Source organism: Eucalyptus grandis, chromosome 7, assembly GCF_016545825.1.
Source record: "Eucalyptus grandis isolate ANBG69807.140 chromosome 7, ASM1654582v1, whole genome shotgun sequence".
Classification (NCBI taxonomy): Eukaryota; Viridiplantae; Streptophyta; class Magnoliopsida; order Myrtales; family Myrtaceae; genus Eucalyptus; species Eucalyptus grandis.
In genome coordinates, this window is record NC_052618.1 from 31,764,597 (window position 1) to 31,784,126 (window position 19,530).

Genomic DNA, 19,530 nt, shown 5'->3' on the forward strand with positions numbered 1-19,530 from the left:
ATCTCTTTTTTTAATCTTGATAATGATTTCTAATTAATCATAAGAAACAAATAAATTTCAGGGTTAAAAGAGGTAATCTTTCCTTTATGATATCTTTTTAAAACTATTTCAATTTGGGGGTCGCCTTAACAGGCGGCGGCCCTTGGCCCGGTCGGGCAAGGCCCGACCTTGGCGATCGGGTGAGGGCTCACAGGCCCTCGCCACCGACCTTTGCCGGTCGCCGGTCCTTGGTGAGGGCTCACCGGCCCTTCTCCCTCCATCGCTGGTCCTTCCTGACGGCGGCGGGGAGGTGGCGGCGACTAAGGGCTCCTCAACCGCCTCCCTTTTTTTTTAAATATATTTAATATTAGTATTTTTTTTTTGGTAAATATTTTTATTTTTAAATGTTTTAAATAAATTTAATTTTAAATTAATTTTTACCACGTCAGCATCAAAACGATGTCATTTTGCATTGTTTTGTTGGAAAATTGACACGTTAGCGTTTTAATCGATTGGCACTTAAGTAATTAATTTTGCTCCAATTTTGGCACTTAAGTGTCACTTTCGTAATTTTTAGCACTTAAGTGTCCATTTGTGCCAACTTTTAACACTCCGGGGTTCGGTGTTAATTTTGATGTGGTAAAATACAATCTTCACAATTTCAGGTTTAATGTGTATCATTCCATGGTTCAGAAAATTGAAAGGAAATTAAAAAAAAAAAAAAAAAAAAACGAATCTTGCAAGTAGGTATAGTATGTTGGGGTCTTATCAACGAGTGCTCTCATGTGTCACAAACACAATATTCGTTTCGTGTGTCAATGCGATATTTTATGCGATTAGGCTTTTAGCTGTGTCACTCATGCTCTCGCTCATATTTCGTGCCCCTTTTCTCATGTGTTTCACTCTTACACAAGACCTCCAAGTCCACGAAAACTTTGCTCGGCTAACGACTCGAGTACCTCACGCTCACCCAAGGGAAAGATGCTTCCATTGTCAAGGGATTCGAGGATTTGAAGGATAATTACAAATGTCTAGTAATCATTCAACTATGCCCCAAACTAGTCCAAAAGTTAGTCAAAATGGTGTTCAGCGATAGATATTGACTCAGCAAGCGAATGTGCACATCTCTTTGCTGAGATAGGATGAGATTCATCTTCTGCCCTCTCTAATCTTGTGCCGCGGCCAGCGGAGAGTGGCTCTTTAGTTCAGTGTCAATCCAAAGTTTCCACGTCCCATTGTTACACGTTCAAAGGCTGGGATCTTGAAGCCAAACCTTGATATGCTAATATTGCAATTTTCTATCCCCTCCAAGCCACACGCTATCCATTTAGCCTTAAAACACATTGATTGGACAGGCACCATGCTTGAGGAACTCCACAAAACATGGGAATTTGTTCCCTATCAGCCCTCGATTAATGTTGTTGGATGTAATCCGGTGTACAAAATAAAGTTACATGTAGATGATTCGCTTGACCAATTGAAAGCCTGACTTATTGCAAAAGGCTGGCATCAAGAGGAGGGCATTCGCTTCCTAGAAACTTTAAGTCCGGCAATCAAACAAGTCATAATTTGCATTGTCCTATCCGTTTCTACTGTTCATAATTGGTAAATTTGTCAAGTAGATGTCAAGAAAGCCTTCTTACATGGCGATCTCGATGTTCCTATCTATATGGACCAATTACCAGGTCTCCGTGATTCATCTCGTCATGACCTTGTCTACTTAATCCAACATGTGCTATATTGCCTTAAACAATCTCCCAAGGTATGGTTCGACAAGTTTAACGACTTTCTTTTCAAATATGGATTCTTTAGCAACATTGCTAATCCATCACTATTTATTTATCATCATCATGGTCATATTACAATTCTATTACTATACGTGGATGATATAGTCCGCACTGGTGATTCCCCAAAATTACTGAACCATCTTGTACATGCACTTGGTCAAGTGTTTTCTTTGAAAGACCTTGGCGCTCTTCATTTTCTTATGATTTGTTTTTGATCAATTTTCATGAGATCAAATTATTATCTTTTATTTTTAACTTCCACCATAATTATAGGTGGTGACATCTCTATTTGTACTATAGAACGTATCAATGAAAAGTATGCTTTATCGACTCAATTTTTTGTTTTCTTTAATAAGTCCAATTTTACGTTCAATTTATCATATAGTTTTATACAAAAAGTATAGTTGTGGTTTTAAGCATTCTTAGTAAGTGGACCCAAAAAAAAAAAAAAAAAAGTGTTATGAAGGACCCACTAACTTTGTTTGACCATTTTTACCTGAATGCAATATACTAGGATTATAAGTAAATTTGGACAATTTACACACAGTAAAGGCTATACTCGGTCTAGTGCAATGCATATTGTACATCGGACTTCCAATTGCACTAGTATAATCTAATTGTACTAAAGGTTACCCAATATTTTTCATCAATTGAATTGATTCATCATATGATACATTTGACTCTTTAATTCTCAAATGTTCATATTTCTGAATATTTTTCTTCACATAGTAGCCTTGACTTAAAGCATAACCCCCACTATGTTTAATCACTTTGATACCTAAAATTGTATCCATATATATAGTTTTAACTTCATTTATGCCATGCATATTTGTACTAACAATCAACATATCATCTACATACAAGTAGATTATAAATTCATACTCTTAGGTACGCCTTGAATAAATGCACTTATTAGCATTGTTATGCTTAAATCCATATAATAATACCATTGAATCTATTTTCTCATGCCAATGTTTCAATGTTTGTTTTTGTCTATGCTCATGTTGCCATTCTCAACAAATTGCACATTACTTGTAACTTCTTTTACATAATTAACCTCACAATCCTAAGACCCTTCCTCAATTAGAATGTGTTTTTATCAAAATATTAACAGTCGGGTTCTCAATTGTATGGGAAAGTTTCTTTCAATAATCATTTTTAGTTGAAGGCAATTTTAAAATAATTGCAGTAATTTGAAGAGTTTTAGGAACTTTAACCATAAAGTCTTTGAGTTTGACAACATATATATGAAGTTCCTCCATTTGCTTAGAGATGGAATTTTCATTAATCATGATCAATTGAAAATATTTAGTAATCTTATCCGTACTTTATTTGTTAGTATTGTATTTAGTCTCCATGGCAGGCCAAATGCTGTTGGGATTTGTGTAATATCAAAAATTTCATTTAGACAATCTTACAAAGTATTAAGAATTCTTCTTGGACACCTCCTTTCATCATCAATTGATTCTTTAAAAATGGTGCATCTTTGGAAGCCATTGCCTCACTGAATGTTCTTGGATCTCCATCCAAATGAATTAACATGGACAGCTTATTTATAACATTTTCGTTATCTCCTTATACTAGAAGAGTTATAAAGTCAGAATCAAAATCTTTTGTTTTCTTCACTTTTTGACTTCTCTTTGGCTCACTTGGAGAATCAAATAGTTTTCTTTTTCTTGATGAAGAATTGCGTCAATTGTTGTTTGTAGATATCACTTGAATCTTTAAGAAACTTGTGTTAAAGAAATTCAACATATCTTGATTTCACAATAATATTAGATTCAACATCCAATAAGCAATAAACTTTAGAATTTTTAGTATATCCAATAAACACACTTGTTAATGTCCTTGGTCATAATTTGATTCGCTTAGAATACACAAAGCATCTCCATACTTTAAAGTAAGGATAAGTGCATTAAAAGTCATAAAACTTGTCATGAAAGTACAATTGAGTCATAAAACTTTCAAAAAGTATAATCATGTCCTAAAATTTATCACAAAAATGAAGTTAAGTCCTAAAACTCTTAAAAATTGCAATCAAGTCCTAAAAATTGTAAAGTTAGTGCAATCAAGTTCTAAAATTTATTGACATTTTTCATTTGTCAAGTCGAATGGAGCTAATGAAAATACTTGATTGTATAAACTTGATAAATTTTAGGACTTGATTGCATTTTTTAAAAGTTTTAGGATTCAATTGCACTTTTGTAATAAATTTTAGATTTTAATTACACTTTTTGAAAGTTTTAGGACTTAATTGCACTTTAGTGACAAGTTTTAGGACTTCTAGTATATTTATCCCTTTAAAGTATTAGATGCCAGTACCTTTCTTTACTATAATTCACATGGAGATATCTTAAATTTCCTAATGGAATTTTGTTGTGAATGTGACATACAGTTAGAAGTGCTTCTCCCCACAAATTTATTGGCAATTTTGCTTGTAAAATCATGAAATTAACTATATCTACCAAAATTCAATTCTTTTTTTTTTCCTGCCAATCTATTTTGTTATTGTGTATAATGTGCACTGCTTGATGCACAATGCCAATTTTCTTCACAGAATGCCAAAAAAAAAAAAAAACTAATGAGAAGTATTCTTCTCCCCAATCGTTTTTCAAAACTTTGATTTTCAACTATAGCCTCATATATCTTGAACACATCTAAAGCCTTTGATTTCATAACATAAACATGAGTATATCTAGAGTAATAAAAAATAATGTAATAACATAACAATTTCCATCTTTAGATCTTTCTACCTTTGAGAATAATTTCTTAGTCATCTTTGCTTGTGAACATATCTCGAACATAGCAGCAGCTTACACTGGTCCATATTTCTTAGTCATCTTTAAGATTGTTGAGAAAATTTGATTACTAATGAAGATAGGGCAATAGTTGATAGTGCTTTAATGCTTTGATGTGTGATAACGATTACTATCCTTGAGGTATTATCTACCTATACTATTGTTGCCGTGGGTTTAGAACAAATAAACCTCTAGGATATACATCAAAGCTGCAAATAAACAAGTTCAACAATTACTCAATTTCTCCATTGAAATTTCACCTTGAATGTATTATCAAAGTTGTGTGTGAAAAGAGGAGAAGAGAGAGTTACAAAAAAGTTGTCGTTTGAACAGTTGTGATGAACAATATATGATTTAGTGCTATGAATAGTTTTGGGGCTCCATTTGTTTCCCGAAAAATAAATGATTTGGAAAACATTTTCTTAAAAACGATCCATTGTATTGCTTATAAATATGAATAAAAGAAAAATATTTTCATCGTTAACGAAATTGAAAATAAAAATATTATTTATTAGCTAATTATTTCAAGCGATATAAATTATTATTTTTAAGAAAATATTTTTAAAATATTTATTTTTAATGAAATAAATGCATCTAAAAAACGAATGATTATGTGTCAATAGAAAGTGACTGATAGGGAGAGAGAGAGAGATGGACTTCTTTGTGGATAGGATCGAGATCGACCCAAAAATAACGTCGAGAGAGTTGACGAAAAGTCAAATGGGAAAAAATCATCTCTAATTTTTTTATGGGTGTAAATGAACTGCATCTTTGCGTTGGCCGGCTGTGTACACGCCCCCTTATGAATGCGCTCTTATTTTTTTATGGGTGTAATTTCCCAGATGCACTGCATTTTTGTGTTGGCCAGCTGGGTACTCGCCCCCTTTGGGGCGCTGGACTTCTTTAATTTGTTGAATTGCGTGCACTTGTTAGGTTGAATGACTTAGGCTTTTCGTACGGGGCAAGGCGACTCCAAAGTCAAGGATCATCCCCACTACTCCTGATCTTTTTAGATTGTGCCTCCTCCGCACACAAAAATCAATTCTTCACAGATTTCTCTTCGTCCAAAGACAAACAGAGACATGATTGATTCTCTTTCCATGGATACCTATCAAGCGTTGCTACTCATTCTTGTTCTATTACAACCGCTGACTAGCACTGCAAAGCCTAGTAATCAGCTATGTATCGCTTCATCCTGTGGTGACATTCACAATATAAGTGATCCATTTTGACTGAAGAGTGATCCGAAAGGATGTGGTGATTCGTATCACGAGTTGGCTTGTGAAGGTAATCGCACTGTTCTATACTTGGATGGTGGTAAATATTATGTGCTGTCTATCAATTATTCCAGTAGTCAAATGAGAGTGGTAGATGATGGGATTCAAAAGGGCAATTACTCGTCTCTCCCCCGTCATCAGATAACGCGTGACAATCGGATAACATGTGACAATCAGATAACATGTGACAACTCCGGCCCACAGTACTTCGCCTTATTCGGTAATGTGGTCATTATGAACTGCTCAAAACCGGTTAGTCCTTCATTCTCCACCGCTATTAATCCATCATACATTGTGGGGTTGTATTCTTCCAACACATCATCAAGTTGGAAGTTGTATGCTTTGGCCAATCCAAAAGCATCAGATGTTAGGGACTTTTGCACCATCCGCAGCTGGACCTTGGTGAATAATAAGCAGATAAATAGTAGCCTCTACAATTACGAGCTAATCCATGACACCATAGCCAATGGCTTTTTTCTCTACTTCTTTGCCTTCCGTTCCTCCTCTTGCGCACCCGACTTCCGTAACATCCTCATGGGTCAGGGTTGCAGACTCAGCACCAATAAAACTTTCTTTTGCCTCTTTGATTTCCGAAGCATCTTCACAGGTCAGGTTTGCGGATACAAGTACTATTATGACGGTAAGCATCGATTGACCATGAAACTTTACTGCAATTTTACACTCTTTCACTTGCTACTTTCTCCTCAAAATTCATTATGTAAAAATTATTTCAAATCCAAGAAAATCATGACGAAGTATACATGTTAGTATGGGTCAACATCAATGTATTTGAAAGATTTCAAGAGCTTTGCGTTACATATTGGAATCAAATTGTCGGAGTTGCAAAATTGGCCAAAAAAACAAAGTGGTAGTAGAAATCACCACAAGCAGACCCATCATCAGCTACACACATAAATGAGTCCAAGATTATACTTCCTTTCCACTAAACGATAGGATTCCCGTTGTGAAAAAAAAAAGGGGTCATAGTTCGAGCAGCCACATGACAACTTTTTTTGTCGGCATAGAGTTCAGATTTTCTTGTTTGCTTAATTAGTCACTTAACCAATATTCTAAGAAACACTTGTACTAGCAAATTCTTTAAAAATTGCATTTACCTACTCATGGAGAAACAAAATTATCAATTAAAAATGAAAATCGCATTTTCTCTATATTCGTTGACTGCTAAGAAAGCTAAAGGAGTTCATTGTATCATCGATCATTTATGTGAAACAAACTTATTATTTCTTGCGCATGCACGTATCCCACTTCTCATATTCTTTTAGACAAAACTTAGCTTGCACGAAGTAGTTAGCTACTACTCTGTTTCCTTGTGAGTTTTGTTTTCCAAACTTCTTTTCCTTCAAATCCTTTTCAAATCATTCATTCCTTCCACAGGTCTCCTAGATGATATGACCCTTTGGATAGCTGTGGATTTTATATATCTACTAGGTAAGCCACAATGATTTGTTCTTAAAATAATTTGAAAAACTGATTCTAACCTATCAAAATTATTCTCAGTGTATTTTTGTGGAGCAAAGTTCGTAATTGGGATGCCATTTGTTGGGATCTTTCTAATCTACATCTACAGAAGAAGGCACTTAGCAATGGACAAGAACATTGAAGAATTTTTACAGTCTCACAACAACTTTTTGCCCATAAGGTATTCTCACTCGAATATTAAGAAGATCACTGCAAATTTTAAGTACAAACTGGGAGAAGGGGGATATGGTTCTGTGTACAAAGGAACACTCCGAAGTGGCAATGAAGTGGCCATCAAGATTTTGAAGCAGCCCAAGGCCCAAGGCCAAGATTTTATCAATGAAGTGGCTACTGTTGGAAGAATTTACCATGTTAATGTAGTGCAACTCATTGGTTTTTGCTTTTGAGGGCTCAAAACAAGCACTCGTATATGATCTCATGTCGAATGGATCCTTGGATAAGCAAATTTTCATGGAGGAAGGTGATAAGTTTCTCGATTACAAGAAAATATATGAGATTGCTCTTGGGGTGGCAAGAGGAATTGAATACTTACATCAGGGGTGTGACATGCAAATACTCCACTTTGATATCAAGCCTCACAATATTCTTTTAGACAAGAATTTTATTCCGAAAGTTTCTGACTTTGGACTCGTGAAACTTTATCCTGCTAATCATAGCATAGACTCATTGACTGCTGCAAGAGGGACGTTAGGATATATGGCACCAGAGTTGTTCTACAGAAACATTGGTAGGGTATCTTATAAAGCAGATGTCTATAGTTTCGGGATGTTGCTCATGGAAATGGCAGGTAGAAGGAAGAATGTAAATGCAAATGCAGAACACTCAAGCCAAATTTATTTTCCATTGTGGGTGTATGACCAAGTCAGTGAAGAAAACAATGTTGAAATAGAAATTGTAGCAGAGGAAAGGAAGGTGATAAAGAAGATGATAATAGTTGCACTTTGGTGTATACAATTAAACCCTGACCATCGGCCTTCAATGAGCAAAATCTTGGAAATGCTTGAAGGAGATATTGATAAACTCCACATGCCTCCAAAACCACTTATTTATCCACCTGATGTGCCAGTTAACAATGATGAAGCTAAGATGGAGCTGGAAACATTTTCAACTTCATCAAGTACACCGATAATTTATACTAGCTTTCCTTTGGGAGATACTGATGATGTTTAGAGTTCCATGCATAGTTGGATTGGAAATTTTTTGTGTGTATTTGTTATATGTTCCACAATCTAGGATCATGTTAGGAGGGACTTGAGATAGTTTAGCTCGACAAAGGTTACTTTTGAGATTGTCTTCTTCTAGCTCTTAGGTTGATGTTGTGTTATTGAATTTCATATGGTTTTATTCTCTTGCATCCTCCTTCGAAAAGATATCCACACTGGTAAGAGGGCAAGGACAAAAATGATGGGTGAAGGTGATGGACAATGAGAATTTTTCTCCTTTGATTCGGTTTCGGGTAGGAGCGCCGTGGAGTTCATGAACTCTCTGGAGAATGATCTGGTCTTGATTCCTTCCGAGGCATCTCCCAGGATTTGCTCTTTCTGGATGGTTCGATTTGAGCTTTCAATCCTTAAGAAGAGGTGCAGAATCAGTGGCTGGTTATATTTTTGGTTTTCTTTGCTTTTGTAGAAGCTGCTGCGTCTGCATTTTGGGTTGGTTCCACATTTTCCACAGCTTCTACAAACCAATGAGAATCTTCAAATTGGCCATGGTTACATTTCTGCCAACCGAATTTTTCTTTTTCCTTACAAATACGTAGTGTTGTTGTCCTTAGATTATGCCACTTGAAGATATGATACATCACAAGGGTATACTAAATAAAAAAATCACTCAAATAATTTTGTACTTGATAAATAAAAAAGCCGCCTTTGAAGTGCATTACCATGCATTTTTTTCAATGAAGCAACTGATCAAATTTAAGAATCTATCATGAACTACTACTGAATATGAGCTGTTCACGTGCACAATCAATGTATATTGCCACGAAGTACCTAACTCCAGATCAGTTTGGTCTACTCTATGTAAGAGATTGAGAGCCTTATCACTTCAAATGTCATTTCATATTTCTAATCGGAACATCAGATGATTAACCACAGAATTCGGAAGCAGATAAAAACGTAAGGGGATCTTTGCAGGCATCTGAATTCGCAGGTTGGGGGAAGTGTGCCACAGCGACCAAAACATTGTGCTGGATGAAACATACAGATACCACTCCAATAATTGAATAAATGGTACCGAATCAAGGAATTTGTTCTGCTGGAAGAAGAAATTGAATCGAGTAGAAAAATGACTGAGGATATTTATTAAAACCATAAAATGTTTCACACACAGTCTTGGATTCGAAGGATTCATCTACTAATGAAACTGATGCAGTACCAGAAACTGAATACTGTACTTCTGTCAGTATCTCAACTCTACTTTTGGAGAAAATACTTTACGCCACCAATGTACCAAATGGAAGCCCGAAACAAAACAAGTTGACCAACAATGAGCCGTCTCGAGTCCAATTCTGTCCCAGTCCCTTGACGATCATCATGATCTCGAAGATAGCAGCAGCTTACACTGGTCCATTATAAACAACCTTCATAGCCGAGTACACCGACCTAGCATCATCTGCCAAGGAAGTGTAGGCACAATCATTCCTGGCCTCGTTACATATTAGTTCAAATCCATTTCCTCAAGATAATAGGAATCCAGCATCATGTTTAAACTAATGAAAGTTTTTCAATTTATTTTGACGTGTCTCGGATAGCAAACTATATTGCAAAATGCACCTCTACAGTATTCTGAGCAAATTCATTAGCTTGTTCCTATTGAGAGAAAATATCATGTTCAGAAACAACCTCTACAACTTGCATGGTCACATTCCTTGATGAGATGCACCCGTTTTCATTACACCAATTTGTTTCTTGCCCACTCTACTGAAATTATTGAAATTGACACAACAAAAGAAGTAGAATCAAACCAAATTGATATAATATCCAAGAATGCATAAATTTCCTGCCATCTTTATTGAAAGAATATTCACACCTGCAACTCCAATTAAATCAAACGCCAAAGGTACATTCGAATCTGCCTCAACAGTGGCTTTCACTGCTGCAATACTGACTGAGATGGCTTTTATAATGTTCAAACCTTCACATATCGATGCAAGTGTAGCACCGACCAAGCAATCACCAGCACCGGTAAGCTTCTTAACAGATGAAGGAAGGCCAGGAAGATGCAAAGCAAAGAGATGAGAGGTTCCCTCAATATGTCTGGCATCATGAAACTTATGTGAATGGCAATCAGATGAGATCAGTTTGTGGAGTTCTGAATTTATGCCAAGCCATTGGGGTTTCTCCACAAAAGCTCTTGTCAATATAGATCCCTCTTTAGGGCATAGAAATACTCCTTGTGCACCTATGGTTACGACTACAATTTTTATTCCCTTCTCAAGCAAAAGAACTATTGCGGGTTTTAAATTTTGATGAGAGATTCTGGAGGACAACTCTTTTTGCTCTTATACCTTTCGCTCAAACCATATAACTTCCCAGGAGATAGAGCATCTGCCATTGCAAAGAGCTCATCTTCATTTGGAGATATGTAAGTTACCTGCGAAAAGCCCACTCTATGTCAGTAGCAGATCTTCAAGATGAAGCTTTCAGAATCTAGGAACTGCTTAATGCCACTCTTAAACCATGCCCATGTGAGCTGAATTTCGTTTATTCTAATGTCATATTGTTTTTATAGCTGAAAGGGATGCCAAAACCAAGAAGTCAACTATGTAAACCAGTAACTTTTTATTTCATGCCTGAATGATATGAACTTGACGCAGTCAATCTTTTCTAATAGTAAGATCTTATCAACGTTTAACACTATTGCAAACATGAATTAATTGTATATGATGTATGGTTTACAATTTCCCAATTGATTTAAGTAAAGATTATGTGTGTATCACACTTGAGTGTATTGACTATGGAAAAGTTTCCTTCAACTCATCTGGAATGCAAATTAATATCCTAGTGGAAGCATTACATCACAAGCCATCCAGACTCTTGGAAATGTAATCACCAGGCTACGAATTGGACAAACATTTTTAGCGAATGTCTATGCAAAGTCACTAAATTTTGTTTTGATATGCTACATGCAGAATTCTCCAACCTGAACCACAACTTTCACCATTTTTCTCCATAGCCATGCAGATGGTAAGCGATTCTATGAAATATGTTGAAAATGACAGCTCTCAAACAATGGTCTGTGTTAATCAATTTGAAGCACTAAACTTTTCTCATCATAGTATTTCCCATTTTGCTCCCTGTCAGTCTAGTGCTGATGATGGTAATCAACTACTCCATTAGCAATCGAGTCAGAAATTTGAGATTGAAAGACATGATCTCATGAATTCCATAAAATGCATTATTGAACTTATCTGATTGTTTATCAACTTCAGACGTAGATAAGTTTACTCAGCACATTGAAAACAGCACAAAAGAAAGCAAATGCACATCACAAGGTGAAGAACTCACATACTTCACAGTAGGAGCAATTTTTTTGGATTTGGCAACTCACACCGGTTCAACACCACAAAGGAATGTTATCTCCTGCAGCCACTGTGAACAAAATTCAAAGAAAAACCAAGTAAGTGAATTCTGAAGAGCTTTCTTTTGACTCAGAGTAGATCATTTAATCAAGCCAGATGGAAAAATCAAACCAGGTCGAATCTTTAGAGTTACATTGACAAAAGCTTCAAGAGCACAATCGTTGAGGTTAGCATCAACCATCACTACTGAAGCAGAAGAGATCTCGTATCTAAATTGTTGAATCCACTCAGCAGTGAGAAATATCTCCTAAAGGTCATCGGTGAGTGCCTTTACAGATGTTAGAGAGAACACAAGTATGTCTGCTCAACCTGATATGTTTTTAGCAAAATTAACTTACAATTGACTTAAAGCTTGCAACACAAGCTGCCACCTCACCATTTGGATCAGGTACACAGCAGACCACAGCAGTTGTAATATCTTGGGTGTGAAGGATACCTGCCTTGGAATTGCTGAGTTGAAGAACGAGAAGCGCATTCATGAACAGCACATGCATCTCTATAACTTATCTGAAGCCAAAAAAAAGGAGAGAAGCTAGTTCATTATTATGATGAAGTAAAATAGAACACTTAGAAGGATAAATTTGAGCAGTTTACTTAGCTGTCTGTAAAGCTAAATATAGCAAAGTTCCATCACTACAATCTTTTTAACAGATTTTACTAGGCATGTCAGACAAGCTGTTAAACTGAGCATGTTAACCTTCAATAGGATGCCCACTAGATCTCCAATGCTCCAACAAGTGATTCCCCGACACATAGTGCAAAGGATAATGTTAGCAAAATCATGGGAAGACACAGAAACCTCAACAAGAAAACCGATTAATATAGAAACGACAGAGAATTTGCTTGCCTTGGCAAGTTGCCTACAACCATGCATGAAGAACGAACAGACATTCACTACATCAAGGCGGAGCAAATAAGAAGAAAAACATTCTCAAATCTTAGTACCTCAAATATATACAGTTTACTCACAAATTTTCAATCCCAAAAGTGAAGACAACATTTTTGACCAAAAAAAAAAGTGAAGACAACATTTGGCAAAATCCTAATGACCAATTCTTATCCCTTGCAGACGTCCAAAAAGATCTCATCTTGGGATGTCCTCAAAAGTTATCGATTCTGATTAGAATCAGGCTGGCATACCCAAGAATTTGAGTTACAATAAACAGATGATTGAATTAAAAAAAACTATTTTTCCCCCTAGAACAATTAGGCTTGACCATGTACCTTGTGAATCTAAATGAAACTCTCTCAAATTACAGCAGAAGCAGATAGGATGGACATAGACATAGTCAAGACTCAAAACAATATCACGCACTTTACTGAGAAAAGATGGTAGGTTCTTTACTTTTATCACGTCTTTTAATACAGACGGAGCTAAAGGATTTATCTAGTATTTTTCTCCATGTCCCATGGCTTAAGACAAGTAGGAAATTGAACAAGACCAATACTAAATAACGTTTATGCAGAAACTCTACAAAACATTATGTCCTAGGTTGCCATGCATCGAGTTCGTATGCCAAAATAATTAATCGAGCCAATATGGTGCCTTGAAAGGTCTTGCTGAAACGGAAAGTGCGTAGGCTTACTCACGTGTGCTATACTTTTTTATTTCTTTTACGTCAAAAGGTGTGCTATACTGACCTGCCGTGTCAAGGCCCACAGCACTGATAGAGAAGGGCTTCCGTCCCAGCTTCGACATGCAGTTGGCAATATTCCTTGCTACACCTCCTAAAACATAGTGAACCTAAAAGACCAATGTCATACGTAGATGTGCACAGAAAGTACTGAACAGTGTAGTGTGTTGTCACAAAGGTTCTCAACTGATGCTGTCAGCGAAGAAGGTTTTGGAGATGTGTAATATTTGTTTTGCTTTCTTATAACATACGAGGATTAAAAAGTTAATGTCCATTCGCTCATCTCTTCTTCAGAAATAATCTAATGAATGTATATATGCCACTTTCTTATTACATGCTCATCCTAATGAAATTAAATGCATAGTGGAGCCACAGAAATCCGTACAATGTGTGGGCTACCAGCTAGTTTCAATGGTATTTAGATGAGGGCAACGGCCCCCACCATTCTACAGTTGAATTCGTTGCTGTGTATTAATCAGAATAATGAACACCTATTATCTAGTAAAGAGAAATATCAATCGCGTCATGACACAGAGAGGGGCAAAGTCTAATTCAAATTGAATCTAGTCCAAGTTTCCGTACCTCATCCTCTTTTAAATATATATGCTCTTGAAAGCAGCCACAGACCTTCCTGTACCAAGCATTTGAATTCATCTGTCCCCTTATGTCAATGTTAAAGTTGTAATCTTTCCAACACTTGAATTAGGTGGGACACGTAAATCTGCAGATAGGAACTCCAAGATCGAATAAATAGCTTTTGAATGCGATGTGTCGCCAGAGGTAAATGCATGAATTCCATTTTCAAGATACACCCAACTGCAGCCAGCAAGCTTCTTGGTTTCCTTCCCTCTCATTTTCTCTCTTATCTTGCGCATCTCTGCCCAATTTTCCTCAGCTGCAAATACATTTGCCAGCTGCACATACCGAGATCCATTATCTTCCTCAATAACCAATAGCTGCTCTGCCGCTTCTCTTGTGAGACTGAGGTTCCTATTTATCTTGCAGGCATTCAAAAAGCCCCCAAAATCACAGGATCCGAATTCCTGGGAATTTTCTTCATGAGATGCATCGCCTTTTCTAGTCGATTTGCTCTTCCATACAGATCAATCACACAGGCATAGTGATCCGTTTTAGGCACTATTTTGTAATCTTCTACCATGGACTTGAAATACTTTTCCCCCATTTCCACTAACCCACTATGACGGCAAGCGGATAGAAGCGCAATAAAGGTGACCTCATCAGGTTTCAATCCTCTCTCCAACATTTCTTTATACAGCTCCATAGCTTGATCTTCGTGCCCATGATTTGCATAACCGGAAATCATGATATTGTAGAGAATCAAGTCTCTTCCCGTGAGTTTATGAAATATCTTTCCTGCATATTCAGAACCACCAGACTTAAAAAGGCGCTATCATGTTTTGATGGGTGTTCTCGTTGGATTGTGCACTTAATTGGTTGGCAAAAACGAAAACTTGTTAGGAGTGAATTGGTAACTTATACCCACCTCTATCAATCAAAAGACAAAATTAACTCAAATCTGAATCAACATACTTCTACAATAATATTGAATGATACATAATCACAACTTTCTTAGTTTTGATATAGGACTATATAAATCACCTGACAAGGCTAAACAATGCTCTGTCATGAGTTGGCTGGTTTGTTTGACCTTTTATAGGACAATTTCGCTGGAGAGCAATAAGGTAGACTCATGTTTATAGTTGAGTACTGGTTGATGATATATTATTTCTTTTTATGGGTCATAAATATATTGTTGAAAATCCTGACACTTATGATGAAATACAATTAAATCATAATTTTTTTAAAAAGTGTAACAAAATTCTAAAATTTGCGACGAAAATACAATCGAGCCCTAAAATTTTAAAAAAAAATATCAAGTCTTAAAATTTGTCATGAACCTGCAATTGAGTTCTAAAACTTTTCAAAAAGTGCAATCGATGGAAGGATTTGATTGAATCAATATGATAAGTTTTATGATTTATTATGCTTTTGAAAGTTGTAGGACTCAATTACATTTTTGCAATAAGTTTTGCACTTTTTAAAAATTTTAGAACTTAATTGCACTTTCGTAATAAGTTTTAAAACTTCCAATACATTTATCTTATGAATTAACAACTAATTGATAATGCTATTGCGACTCAAGTCAATATTTTCTAGCTTGAACTCGACTCAACCGTTCAACCACTCGAAATTATATTTTACCTTGAACAAAGAGAGAAAGATCTCAAAAGTTCAGTACATTCTGATTAGCTTTGTCATGTTCATGTGAGGATATGTCTGTCCAATAATTCCTATTAATAAACTTTGAACTCTGAGACCGACATATTCAAATCCAAAAGCCAGCTCTTCTCCAGGTAATTACCTGGAATCAAATCTACTGAAGGATATAATCATGTCGGGCATACTCTCTTACGTGTTCTCATGATTCCAACGGATCTGTTTTAGCTTTGTGAAGATATATTAATGTCAATCTCTTGAACTTCCTCGCACTGAAAAATTTATCTGCATCGGGAATTTACATATTAAAGGGTTCTGGGTAAAAAAAATTCATGAGTGACAGGGATATTGCATCCAAAAGAATGATATCATCTTTGCGAGAGGGGTGTGCAAGAAAATAACACCCGAAGAAGATGAGTACTTCAGGATGTTTATTTCTCTGAATGTACGACTTCAATTTGGTTTGAAGAAATGAGCTCAGAATATTCACATACCATGAAAAGTACAGGTTACTCTTCTCTGATACTCAAGAAAATATATCACGGACATATGCCATCAGCACGGAGTTTGGAGAGTGTTGCCACGTCGACCACGGTAAATATTTGTTCTCATCCCTGATCACCAGAAGCTCCAAAGCGTAATGACTCCAACGAATTCAAAAAATTTGGACTTGCTTAGGGGGGCACCGTAGGAGTTCACCATGGACGTCCAGAAAAAAACTGCCTTACTCTACTGATGACATGGAGCCTCACATGCTGAAACCGTGATGAAAGAAGACGTCCAGAATGAGACAGCTTGATATGACCGGACATGGTCTGGCAATCCATACCTGCATTCTACATAAGCATATCCAAATAGCCACTAATAAGACCATTGTACACATCATTACCTCCTTGAGACATCGCACCTTTATACCTTTATTCAGCTACAAGCTCATCCTAGACAGTGACTTCTTGAATATCTTTGCCATCATGTATGCAGGAAGTCCTTGGAGATTATGGTGGCTTGCTTGGCAAACCGTGGACAGTCCAGCAAAGTCCCAGCTGCAGGCTATCAGTCTTCTTTCACAAAATGGATCTTCTTTCCTGGTTCTTCCATTTTCAGAAAATTGAGCATTTAGATTCCTGACTTGCTTTATGATATCAGTGTTCACCAGCAACAAGACGAGAGTAGATTTCAACAAGTTAACCTGTCAGATGGTTCTGAAGAAGGTGCTCCAACCTGGCAGTCAGAAAATAACCAAACAAAAAGTGTCCATATAAGTAGCAACAAACAAGTTTCCTATCATTCTGCAAACTAATATTTTTTCTCTCCTCTTTCATGGCATCTGAGAAGTTTTTCTACATCAATAATATGATACGATATACAGAGTGAAGGTAAACGTCTTTTTTTCCAGAGTGGCAAATCCAATCAATGATCATAAATTGTCTAAATTTATTCATTTCAATAAACAGCATACTGGTTTGTGCTTGAAGACAAATAATGGTTTGTGCTTGAAGACAAAAAATCAATAAAAACTAATAATTTAGTAGGATTAGTTTATTGCGCTGTAACCTGCAGCAACTACGTTTTCATTATACAAGGTTGATTTATCAGGAAACTGAAGATAATGAACCCACTTGATTAAGTAGGTTCGGGAGATTTAAAGGTGGCAATGATAAAAATCTTTCAAAAAATTGAACTATAAATATGCAGCTCTTGAGCAAGCTAATCTTGCTGTAGTTTGACATCAGCTTTTCCAGAAACTCTCCTTTGATGCCACATCAGATTTTTAGAGACTAATACTATTTATGGAGAGATAGAGAGGCATGGCATGTGGCGGATCAATATCTAATATGGAGAGTTCGAGTGTTACAAAATAAGGAAAGACAGTGTGCTTGCAAAAGTTGGGCATTCATGCATCAGACATGACAAGCGTAATCGATGAAGAGAATATCAATGCTCAGAAAACACATGAATAAGATTAAAATGGCTTTCATCCAAACCAAATCCTGGAACTATATGCATGTCTTCATCCTCTAGTAGTGATCTTCAGCTCATCCTGTTTGAAATAAAACTCCACTAATTGAGCAAAACCAATATCTAATATGGAGAGTTCGAGTGTTACAAAATAAGGAAAGACAGTGTGCTTGCAAAAGTTGGGCATTCATGCATCAGACATGACAAGCGTAATCGATGAAGAGAATATCAATGCTCAGAAAACACATGAATAAGATTAAAATGGCTTTCATCCAAACCAAAGCCTGGAACTATATGCACGTCTTCATCCTCTAGTAGTGATCTTCAGCTCATCCTGTTTGAAATAAAACTCCACTAATTGAGCAAAACCTCTGTTAGCCTGAGGGCTTTGACATGAACAAGCTTTGCCACTGCTTCATCTGGCGGCACTTCTTATCCATCACAGTCGTTTTTTATCTCCACCGTCCAGTGTGTGGTACACCAACAAGTGCAATTCATTCTTCAAAATATATATCTTTTACCATCGACCCTTGAAACATGATTGAATTAGTGTTGAGAGTCAGTATTGTCTGCAAGAAAGTTTGCAGCTGATAAGCAAAACTGCAGGCCTATCATTGTCCTCTTCTAATATGTTTCTACTATTTTCTTTCATATACGATATACGATTGTAAATTGAAAAGCAGTTCATGCATTTCTTTCCCAACAGATATTCATTTCAATGCAGCAAAGTAAAACTTTCACCATCTATTTTCTTTTGAATGTACTTGCTCTTATAATATCATGAAAACCTTTTCCAATGATATTATTTGTTTTGCTTTCTTATAACATACGAGGATTAAAAAGTTCTTGGGCAATCTCCGGAACAGGTATAAAGCCATTTCCATCTTACCTTCCCTACAACAAGCTGCCATCATCGTATTCTTGGAAACCAAATCGACTTCCACATTTGATTCACAGAACACTCTGTACGCTTCTCCGAAACTCCCACATTTCGAGTACATGTCAATCAAGGAGCTCATGACATAACTCATCTGTACCATTCCCCGTCCTCACCATATAAGCATGCAACCGTGTCCCATAACGCTCCACATGTAACTTCGCCACCAAGTTTAGCATCGCTAACAAAGTAAACTCGTCAAACTTAAGACGATCATGAATCAACTGCATCTCGTCAAACCTTTCGAGCGCATCGCTCTCGCGTCCTTCAATGGTCACGTAACCGGTCAGTATCGAATTATAAATTACCAAGTCCCTCTCAGTGGCGGAGTCGAACAATGCCCTGGCTCGGGTCAAGTCCTGAGCTTTTACGTAAGCCAAAATCAGGGCGTTCCAGGAGTACACGTTCCGCTGGGGCATTTCGTCGAACAGCTTGTGGGCTTCTCGCAAGAGGCCATTCTGGAAGTGGAGGCGGATAAGCTGGTGGAACAGGAAAGTGCTGGGGATGAAGGAACCCATCGCCTGGTAGGCTAGACCATCTTTCAAGGACCTCATTTACATGTTTGTGTCGGATGTTACATGGGACCGGACGGGAAGAAGGAACCCATCGCTGCTCAAATAACCCTCGATCCTTCCAGCTTCCAAGACAATAACAAAAGACTCAGGTTCGTGGCACAGGACAGATTTCGGTGACCCAAGTCCATCCCATGGTGGGGAGAGAGATAGAGAGATAGAGAGACCAGTGTCAGCAGCCAAATATTGGGCTGGCATGTTGAATTTTGTTTATTATCAGTATATCATGTCCTTGATACGTGTATAATAACGTTTCTGTTTCTGAAA

At 36.8% G+C, this 19,530-nt stretch overlaps 1 protein-coding gene, 1 long non-coding RNA gene and 1 pseudogene across 2 annotated transcripts; 1 reads left to right on the forward strand and 2 right to left on the reverse strand.

The window, feature by feature from the left end:
* Positions 1-7,445: 7,445 nt before the first annotated feature.
* Positions 7,446-8,511, forward strand: LOC120296068 (annotated as a pseudogene).
* A 1,612-nt stretch (positions 8,512-10,123) lies between these two features.
* Positions 10,124-11,975, reverse strand: LOC120296422. The gene is made up of 2 exons (XR_005553377.1): positions 11,850-11,975; positions 10,124-10,935 (listed from the first exon to the last, which is right to left on the reverse strand). It is a non-coding gene; the product is annotated as an uncharacterized LOC120296422 (long non-coding RNA).
* A 27-nt stretch (positions 11,976-12,002) lies between these two features.
* LOC120296069 (putative pentatricopeptide repeat-containing protein At3g18840) lies at positions 12,003-19,209 on the reverse strand. The gene is made up of 6 exons (XM_039317719.1): positions 18,792-19,209; positions 14,588-14,931; positions 14,253-14,471; positions 13,565-13,667; positions 12,262-12,373; positions 12,003-12,132 (listed from the first exon to the last, which is right to left on the reverse strand). Exons 1-6 carry the CDS (start codon positions 19,207-19,209, stop codon positions 12,003-12,005), a joined length of 1,326 nt encoding a protein of 441 aa, XP_039173653.1.
* Positions 19,210-19,530: the final 321 nt, after the last annotated feature.